The 11,216-nt window shown below is 34.2% G+C and overlaps 1 protein-coding gene across 1 annotated transcript in view; it reads right to left on the bottom strand.

Annotated features, from left to right (window-relative positions):
* Nucleotides 1-263: 263 nt before the first annotated feature.
* The window catches only part of LOC106458916, a 17,110-nt gene continuing 6,157 nt past the window's right edge, over nt 264-11,216 (bottom strand). Inside the window, exons 2-4 of the mRNA XM_013918482.2 lie at nt 9,477-9,577; nt 4,653-5,246; nt 264-1,510 (exon numbers count right to left, since the gene is read on the bottom strand). Of these exons, the coding sequence (XP_013773936.2) occupies nt 389-1,510; nt 4,653-4,709 (1,179 nt within the window). The 5' untranslated portion in view covers nt 4,710-5,246; nt 9,477-9,577 and the 3' untranslated portion in view covers nt 264-388. The remainder of the gene's footprint in view (nt 1,511-4,652; nt 5,247-9,476; nt 9,578-11,216) is intronic.

Genomic DNA, 11,216 nt, shown 5'->3' on the forward strand with positions numbered 1-11,216 from the left:
GTCAGTAAATAAAATATTAACACCAAACTAATGGTGGAACATCCACATAACGTCAACAGGTAAACATTATCTATCGCCAGCTAGTTTTGGAACATCTACACAATGTAAACACATAAAGAAGCAGTGGTGTGGGTCTACTACAGAAAATGGTTACACATTTCAATTTATCTTTATTATTCTGACATAGTTCGTTACATTCTTAACAAGTTTATGACTACATGGGTGGTAATGCTTAATCAATACAAGTTACAAAAATTAACAAGCGAAAGAGTAAGCTAGGAATAATTTTCTTTTTATACGAATTTTAAAATCAACAGTGAGTACCACAGAGATAAATGTCAGAGTTTGGGCTGTTAGCTGTCAGAATTTTTATATACTTTGTTCAAAATCAGCAGTGTCTCATATGCTCGTGGGATATATCTTTGTATTTCTTCAACAAAACCTTATATATTTTTATTTTTTTCCATGCTATTATAGCGGCGCCAATGAGTAACATCAGAACTATTGTCCCTACGGATCCGCCTGCAACAAAATATGCTTTAGGCAAACAATATTCCCCTGTTGTGTCATACAGCGCCATCTCTAGGTCGTATTTAGAAAGTACAGTCAATCCACGAAAAAGCTGAGTCGTTACGATATTGGTAACTTCAGTATTACGTCGCCGTCTATTCGTTTTGTTATTCTGTTCAGCAGCACAGTCACTGTTACATTCTTCAAGACAGACTGCCATGTTACAACGAATGTAAAAACGTGTAGTGTCAGGCAGTTTGAAAGCTTTGAAATAAGTGTACATAATCATATCAGCGCCTGTGTCGCGCGTATCACGTGTTTTATAAAATGGCGTCATCATTTCAGGTTGCATGACACAACCATTTTCGTCGGTTAGGGCAACAGAAAGTCCTTTTCCATTAGACGCCTTACACCCCATCATCTTCGCGTCAAATCTGTTGGTTGGGTCTTGAAGGTAGACCACGAGGCTGGTCTCATCCCCAACGTGCAAGTATCCAGTAGCAGGGGCGGAGAAGGGCCCCTTCCCTACCTGGATCTCCATTAGGGTATTGATTGTATCTTGAGTGAAAGTTACTGGTACTGTAAAAGGCTTGTAAGTTTCGAAGGGCCGAGCGATCAATGCCTTGGTCAGTGTGTGACTCCATGTGCACCGCAGGCGCCGAGCATGGTCCCATACCTCCTGAATATAAGGGTCGTTCTGTATGATCACTGTATTTTCCAAATACATGTCTTGGTCATGTGATAAAACCTCCAATTGTCCCAGTGTCCCACACGTGGCTAAGGGGATCTTAAATATGAAACTTCGTGCACTTCGCGAGCTGGGGGTGATAAAACGACAAATCTCGCTGTCATAGAAACCTTTAGCGTAAATTACTCCTCCAAACAACTTATCAAATTCTAGCGTTACTGTCATCCCATCCGTAGCACAATCCACATTTACGTTCTCCAACTGTGGCATATCCGATGGAAAAGTTCTTTGTCCTACTGTCAGAAACGACACCTAAAAATTGAAACTAAAATTGATAAAACTCTTTTCACGTACTAAACGAATGACAAGAACAAAATATATTCTCGATATTTTTTTCGAATCAGCTTTTTTGTAGAGCTGTTGTTCTTTAGCCACATGTCTGTTTCAGTTTTTCACTATTAGCTTTATTTGTTTGTTGTTAAGCGTAATGTTCTATCTATGTTGTGCCTACTATGGCTATCGAAACCTGATTTATAGCAGGATAAGCCCTCAGAGTTATCGAAGTGCTACAGTTAGCATTATCAAAGTTTAGAGTATAACAAATTCATTATTAAGGAATTAGCAGAGTGATACTAAAAAATTCATTGAAGGTGTAGGACAGCCCTACAGACCAGATCAGTGAACAAAGCTAGAAGATTAGTACTAATGAATTCCTTGAAAGTGTAGGACAGACCTACAGTCCAGATTATTGAACAAAGTTAGAAGATTAGTACTAATGAATTCCTTGAAGGTGTAGGACAGACCTACAGTCCAGATTATTGAACAAAGTTAGAAAAGTAGTACTAATGAATTCCTTGAAGGTGTAGGACAGACCTACAGTCCAGATTATTGAACAAAGTTAGAAGATTAGTACTAATGAATTCCTTGAACGTGTAGGACAGCCCTACAAATCAGATTAGTGAACAAAGTTAGAAGAGTAGTACTAATGAATTCTTGTGGAAGGTTGAGGAGACCAATCCCAAACCAAAAGTTTCTGAATGAAACTAATATCACATGATTATGCTTGAATACATTTCATGTTTTCTTTCTTAACGTTCTTCCACTGAATCCTACTCCACACGAAAGCAAGATCAGATCTGATAATCTCTAAGGAATCTGAAATGTAAAAATGAGTTAGATTTGTTCATTTGTAGTTTTCATTAAAAATAAAACTTTCTCGATCCACAACATAATCTTTGAAACTGATCTTTCTAAATGTGAGGAGTGAATAATTTGAACTTAATATTCTAGTGGATATACTTTACATTCATATCCACTGATTTTAAATGTTGCACATCGTGTATCATGCCTATCGGCGGGACACACATTTCTTTAGGATATGAAACGGCTTTGAATGGTTTCGTGAATAAAATTAGCCTTATCTCCAGGTATTTATTTTATCTACATTCAGAAGTTTCAGTTTCGCACTTTTAGCAAGGCTTATAACTACTGACAACACTCATAACCATTGATAAAGGTTCAAAACCGAAACGTCGGGATACCATTAAAGATCGCTCTATGCGCTAGGTACACTTAAAACTGGGCATTTAGTGTTTGTTTGTATGTATAGTTTGTTGAAAAGTCATCTTCAACGAAAGTCTTCAATCAGTTAAACTTCAATCGAGCTATAATTGCAGAAACACTAAAACCAAACCTGTTTTTGTAGTATTGAATTTTTGCTGGATATTAACCACGTATAAAAATAAGTTTAAAGCAGACATTAAGTTATTAAACGTGTAAATATAAAAATCTCACACTAAAAATTAGGACGGGTGTGGCTTGGTAGTTCGCGTGCCCAGTCTGTGAATCTGAGGATTCCTAGTTCGCTACACATTCGCGCAAAAGAAAACGCAGTCCGAATTTTAGAGCCATAAATGCGTTATAAAAGTAACGATCAAACCTCAGTATTAGGTCATACAAGAGTAGCACGAGAATTACCAATGGTTATTGTTTGCTAGCTGACTTTTCTCTGGTTTAACAGGTCAAAAGTATTGACGTGCTTTGCAAAGATAGCCTCTGAAAAAATAAACAAAGGTTACAAGTAAAGCTCAGTGTATCTAGAGGAATAAAATGGTTTTCAGAAAAACAAAAAAGGTTGAGGTAAAACATTTGAATATAACATAACATAACATTTTGGACCAACATGGGACCTATTCGTCGATCTTGGCTGTTCCATCTTCTAAACTAAACTAAATCTATTAATAAATATATTTTAAAACATAAAATTAAAGCCAGCCCTTATCATTCTTATATCAATTAAGTTTTTTCTTAAACTCACTTAAATTTACTGCCTCCACAAAATCCGAAGGAAACTCATTCCAAAGGCCAACCACCCTGATATAAAAATAAAACTGAAGATGATTCCTACCCTGCCTAAATTTATATTTGTGTCTCCTAACAGTAAGAGGAGTTGTGTCTTAACAGTAAGAAAAAAGATGATGCATCAACATTATCAATTCCATTTACAATCCTAAACACCTCAATCAGACCCCCTCTAACTTTTCCTTTTTCAAGAGAAAATAATTTGAGAGATTTCAACCTTTCCATCCCAGGCACCATTCTAGAAACCCTCCTTAGAACTCTTTCCAACAATTCAATATCCTTCTTAAGGTAAGGAGCCCAATACTGAACACAATACTCCAAATGTGGCTTAACCAGTGACCTATACAATGAAATTATAACCTCTTTAGACTTGTATTCGATATTTCTGTAGATAAGACCTAAAATCCTATTTACCCTACCACTAGCAATAGCACACAGTTTGGATGCCTTAAGCGACTGATCAAACATCACACCAAGATTCCTTTCTTTCATGACACTATTAAGGTTATTCCCACCCAAATTATATTTATAATTCAAATTATGATAACCCACATGCATTATTTTTCATTTATTATAATTAAAACCCATTTGCAATTTATTTACTCAACTCACTAAATGATCTAAATAAAGCAAGCTAGCAAATAAATGTTTGAGGTTATAAACTTTGGTTTTTCGGTTGATAACAAATAAAAGTTTCTAAGAAATTTGAACAAGAGAAGTTTTCGTTTAGAAAATGTTAGAAGTAAATGCCGTTTTGTAATATAAAATTAATACGACAAGTTAGTTCTGAAGGCTATAGGTAACTAAAGACATTGTGGACTAGTAGTAGAAAGCAGTGCTATAAACATGAAAAACGACACTTGGTGACAGTATAAAAATTTTCAATGTGTGAAAAACAAAGAGTGGTTAAAGGTTTGAAAGTAATGGAGGGTATGCGGTTAAATAACTCAAATTAATAGAAACGGAAAGCTTTAAAAAAAGCTTTAAAATTCTAAAGTACATTTAAAATAATGAGAAACAAAAAGTGAGTAAAATTCGCCAACTAATAAGAGTTTTCGATGTTTTTTTATTTTTAACATAAAACATTTCTTACCTTAAGAAGCTGGAAACAAATCTGTAAAATGGTTCCTGATTTTCTTGGTTGCGGCATCTTTCTGAACTTCAAATTTCTGGATTAATGGTGCAGGGTATCTTTGCTATTTTATTCTAAAAGTTGTGATCGTAATTCTAATTTTTGATAACGTTGTTTGGCGGAAAGCTCCAGATACAATAGGCTATGTTCAATATTACTGGATGCTCTGGAACAATTTCACCTTTAAGTAACTTTCATTTCAATGGCGTCCTTCCTATTGATGGATGAGTAGCGCCTTATGGCGGTGGTTTGCTTTTACTAATTACCTAATTCCAGGTGCTCGAAAAAGGTTCTTTTTGTCTTACAGTCCAACGCTCTACTTATAATCCTCGAAAACGGTCGTTTTTGTCTTATATTCCAATGTTCTACATATATCCTCGAGAAAGATCGTTTCTGTCTTATATTCAAATGTTCTACATAAATCGTTCAAAAGGTTCGTTTCTGTCTTATAGTTCAATGCTCTACATATATCCTCGAGAAGGGTCGTTTCTGTCTTATATTCCACTATTACATATAGATCCCGATTAATGTTGAAGTGTTTCACGCTCTTGAAAACTTTATGAAAAGCGTTAGAGAGAGAGAGAAAAAAAATAATAGTTTCAAAGTCACTAACTAATTTTAAACTACGATTCATTACATTTAAAATCATATTGATTTATCATATATATATATATTATTCAAAGGAAACCTTTGGTATTCTCTATGGAAAATCTATCTTTCCTAGTCTGTTAAGACCAACTGTAATTTCTTCAATAATTATATAGACATATATCAAAACACTAAATCATCAAATTATAACTAAACACCTGAGCCTCGTTACAAACAAATTCATGGTGAAACATCTGAACTATGTTACTAACAAGTTCATCACAAAACGCCCCCAGTGGCACAGCGTTTTGTCTGCGGACTTACAACGCTAGAAACCGGGTTTCGATACCCGTGGTGGGCAGTGCACAGATAGCCCATTGTGAAGCTTTGTGCATAATTACAAACATAACAAAACACCTGAACAACTTTACACAGTAAACACTAAGCATGCTAAAATCCATGACTTTCAGTTACTAAGAATAGTGTCAGTTTACAACGTTTACATAAAAGACTGGTTTACCTCTAGGAACTATGATTATAGAATATTAACAATATTACAGGTTTGATGTTATTTTTTTCTTATTGAAAAGCTTTGCTACACAATAGGTATATGCACTTTTTCCACCGTGGAGAATCGAACCCTGAATTTTAACGATGTAAATCCGTTAACTTACCGCTAACCCACAGGGAGACTTAAAAGTTTCATAGTTTATACTAAGTCCACCGATTTCTAGCATCTTGTTCCAAATTTTCTTAAATAAGTTGTTTCCACTATGTTTACTAAACTTTTACTGTCGTGATTTTTTTTTGCGCAGAGAATGTTGCTTTCCATTGTAACGCGAGTGGGTTAGGTGACGTCAGATGAAGGAAGCAGCAAGCGAACTTTCTTGAACTTTTCTTAGGGTTAGATAAAATTGTATTCATTCCTTGACGTCCTTGTCCTCGTTTTGTTGGTTAATAATTCTATACTGGCTCTATGTGACCTGTTGGCCTAATCTATCTATCTAAGATGGAATACTCAGTTCTATGGTTTTAGTTCTGGCTATCAGTATGTTTGTTAGCAACAAAGGTAATGGCAGAATCGTCAAACCTGAACACGTAACTGATCCTACAAACGCTCCTATAGAAAATCTTGTTTTTAACAAGTTTGCAAACTAATCCGAAGATAAGACTTAGCAACAAGTTATTTTAGAAGACAAAGGTTTCGAATATTATACACGGAGCTACTTTTGAGAGTAAGATTGGGGTTAACATCTTACATCTCCTTTAAATATTTCCTCATATTTATTTTCGAATTTTATCTTTGAAATGTTTTTCATACTTTATTTTCTTTTACCTTTTATGGTTCTTTATCGTTTTTTCTTCTTCTTATTTTTTAACAGTCTAATTTTATTTTGTAATCCATATTCTCACCGTTTATCTTGTAATCAGATATTTTCTAGTCTTTTTGACATTTCCGTTTCTGAATTTTTTTGTAACATCAAACATTTGTTTTTCTGTTCTATCTGTTATTTGTGTACTTCTAGAAAACTGAATGTAAATATTCTAACGTCACTTCCAATTAAAGCTCCCGTTTACGTTCTTTATCGTATTTCTTATTGTGATCAATTACTTAATTCTTTTATTGGACATTCTTTCAGTGGGCACTTACTTTGTTTTCATTTTCCAAAAGATTTAACTTATGAAAGTATTTTGTAACAGCATTTCGAGCTATCCTCAAGTTATGTAACTTACGAACCTCACTAAAGCTATTGCTGTTGGCTGTTTTAGGGTTAAGGAAAAATAAAAAACGGTGTTACAAAACACGTTCTACTAGTCAATTTAGCCAGTTTATAGTTCTAGCGGATTGTGTAGTCCTGAATGTAATATATACATGTGCGAAGTATATATTATCATTCATGTCTAGAAGTATAACAAAGAACAATCTCAATGTGGACTAATGTTGTAATTACGAATCATGTAAACATACATACGTATCAATGTTTAATAATGAAAGTAAAAAAAGTCACGCTGAAAAATAGAAACCCCCTTTTATAAAGTAGTTTCTTGGGAGAGAGAGAGAGATACCTTAAACAGAAATACAAAAATCAAAATTAATACTTCATACTAACAGTTGCTTTTGAAACACCGACACTAGTATATGGTTGCCATGGTTCTCATATTTTCCACCACAAACAATGCACATTTCATAATCTAGCAAAAGAACAAAGATGTTAAACGTATAACAAGTACACGTCTTGGCATAAAGTACTACATTGTATTGATAAACAATTCGCAATCCATACTCTAGCATTTACAACAGTAGAACATTTAATCTACACTTACATTACTACACCATTTAGTCTACACTTACTTACTGTAGTAATACAATATTTAGTTCACACTTACATTAGTACACCATTTAGTCTACACTTACATTAAAACACCATTTAGTCCACACTTACATTACTACACCATTTAGTCTACACTTACATTAAAACACCATTTAGTCCACACTTACATTAAAACACCATTTAGCCCACACTTACATTAGTACACCATGTAGTCCACACTTACTGCAGTAACATAACATTTAATCCACACTTACATTAGTACACCATTTAGTCCACACTTACTGCAGTAACATAACATTTAGTCCACACTTACATTAGTACACCATTTAGTCCACACATAATGCAGTAACATAACATTTAGTCCACACTTACATTAGTACACCATTTAGTCCACACTTACTGCAGTAACATAACATTTAGTCCACACTTACATTAGTACACCATTTAGTCCACACATAATGCAGTAACATAACATTTAGTCCTACACTTACATTAGTACACCATTTAGTCCACACTTACTGCAGTAACATAACATTTAGTCCACACTTACATTAGTACACCATTTAGTCCACACTTACTGCAGTAACATAACATTTAGTCTACACTTACATTAGTACACAATTTATTCAGCTAGCAGTGAGAGTAACATGAACGATGACCTTTCGTTAAGACTTATATGCTTTGAAAACTTCGAGTATTTTAACAACATTTATATCTAGCAGTGAGGTATGGTAATTAACGTTTTCAATTAAATTCATGCAGACGTTAAAGTATTCTACGAGACATTAACCACATATGTCGAGGTTGTATTGTCTTCTCCAACATCAGTTTTTTAAATAAGGAAACTTTTAGACCAGACAGCTATTTATATATTATCACAAAACTGAACAGGGTTAAGGCTAACCCTGAGAAAGCCGCAAAGGCGAAACGTTGGTTAAGATAAAAATATTTTTTAAATATAAATCTGGAGTGTAAAGATCGTTTTTTTTTAAATTTTTTATCAAAGTATGAATACTTTTCAAACTTAGATATCGATGATAAACAAGCATAAAGTTTTTGTTGATATTCTATTTCTCTTTCATTATATTGGAATGTTCTCGAGGTATGAAGGATCCAGTAGTGTGGGTGGGAAAGTGTAACTTATGAATTCCTTAGTACGAAGAACAGAAACGTTCATATTATTGAGGGTGCAAAAGTTATGAGATTTATGTGATATTTGAACGCTCTCTAATATATGTTAACCTACAGACATACTGAATGGAGGTTCGGACAACAGGCTGATCAAAGTAACATTTTTTTTTTGTTATTGTTGTTTTTTCAACATCAGGACACTACCTTAGAAACTAAATAAAATACAATCATAACATTTTAAATAAATTGTCATTTTATTTCGTTGATTGTTGAGTTAAAATTTAAGTTCAAAGTGATCCAACTGAATAATATCGCTGCTAGGTGTGCAACTCCTATGATACCACAGAGAAAAAAAAAAGGATTTAGCTTTCAATACTAATTTTGGAAAAAGGTAAAATACAGTATAGGTATCAGAAATTTTTAGTAGTAAATTAAGATAAGCAACTTGTTCTGTTGAAATTAAGCAAAGGAAATGTCATTAAAATATTTATATTGTTCTTATCTAATTCCCAATTATTAATTTTCCTCAGGAAAGTAAAATCGTTTAAGGATTTTCAACCGAATTCTTTGTTTCAAGCAATTCTGAAAATATTCATTTACAGTGCTAAAAAGCCAAGGAGAGAAACGCATAACATTACTTTCGAAAAGAAAACGTCTGAGGCAGTTCAATCACATTACAAAAACGTTTTTACTCTTTGATCAGGATGAAATATTCTATCTTCTAATCACTCACCAGGTTGATATTCTGTGGTCTCCTATAAAAGATTTTCTCTGTATTAAAGCTGCAGGTAACGTGTATTTCGTTGAGTGTTCTGATGATGATCATCTTCTTTCCTGCAATTAGTAATTTTAAAATCGTGTATCACGTTTAGCTCATTGGGAGCATTCAACACTGGAAGTACCAGAAAACGATTTCATTCTCTACTGACCAGGAAGTACCAGGGAACGATTTCATTCTCTACTGACCAGGAAGTACCAGGGAACGACTTCAATCTCTACTGACCAGGAAGTAACAGGAAACGACTTCAATCTCTACTGACCAGGAAGAACCAGGGAACGATTTCATTCTCTACTAATCCAGCATATTTATGTGCATCGTTACGTGACTCATGTTTTGTTCTATTTCTTATTCACTGATTTTCTCGTCCTATTTTTGCATTAGGTCTGTTTAAAATCTCTACCAATAGGCGTCGCTTAAGACTGTTGCGTTCCCTGGTACTTCCTTGTCAGTAGAAATTGAAGTCGTTCCATGGTACTTCCTGATCAGTAGAAAATGAAATCGTATCCTGGTACTTCCTGGTCAGTATAAATTGAAGTCGTTCCCTGGTACTTCCTGGTCAGTAGAGAATGAAATCGTTTTCTGGTACTTCCTGGTCAGTAAAGAATGAAATCATTCCCTGGTACTTCCTTATCAGTAGAAATTGAAGTTGTTCCATGGTAATTCCGGGTCAGTAGAAAATGAAATCGTATCCTGGTACTTCCTGGTCAGTAGAAATTGAAGTCGTTCCCTGGTACTTCCCGGTCAGTAGAGAATGAAATTGTTCCCTGCTCAGTAGAGATTGAAGTCGTTCCCTGGTACTCCGTGGTCAGTAGATGTGGGAATGAAGTCTATTTGGCCTGGGCTTCAGGCTTAAGGAGTGCCTCATATTTAGACACTCTCTTTTTTTAATTTGTTAAGTTTTGTAACTTGCTTTTATGTGCCCGCCTATCAGACCAAAATATGACACACACTCTCAGCTTAGAGTTTCAAATTATACATACAAACTAAATATTCAAGTTGTGTTTTCATTTTTTTTGGGGGGGGGGCTAATGATTGTCTTATTTTGTTTTCATATGTCATCATTTTTTATCTTTATTATAACCAGGGGCCTCAAAAGACTGAAGTGACTGGGGGTCCCTCTAACAGTCTGGCTGTTGATATATTCCTGTTGTTAGATTACTGATATTGACTCAGGTTTTCTAAATGTTCATATTGCTTGTTATCTAGCTATTCATTCTGCTTCAGGTTGTGTAGAGATCTTTATTTTTAAACCATAAATATTTACACACATCGTGTAATAAGCAGTTTATTCAGGAAATCTTTGTTTTTAGCCATAAATATTTCCACACATCAGTGTAATAAGCAGTTTATTCAGGAAATATTTGTTTTTAAGCCATAAATATTTCCACACATCAGTGTAATAAGCAGTTTATCCATGAGATTTTTCTTCTTACACTGTAAATATTTTTCTGAAGTAATGTTTTTTTCAATGTTGGTGCAAATAACTGACAACTAATTTAGGAATTTCAAACAAAACTTTAATTGAAGTTTATACATACATATGTAAGAACATTATATATACAGGGGTTGGACAAAATAATGGAAACACCTTGGAAAATCAACAAAATATATTTTAATATGGTGTAGGTCCACCTTTTGAGGCAATTACAGCCTCAATTCTCCGAGGTATTGATTCATACAAATTGTGAATTA

Source organism: Limulus polyphemus, unplaced genomic scaffold, assembly GCF_000517525.1.
Source record: "Limulus polyphemus unplaced genomic scaffold, Limulus_polyphemus-2.1.2 Scaffold533, whole genome shotgun sequence".
NCBI classification, from domain to species: Eukaryota; Metazoa; Arthropoda; class Merostomata; order Xiphosura; family Limulidae; genus Limulus; species Limulus polyphemus.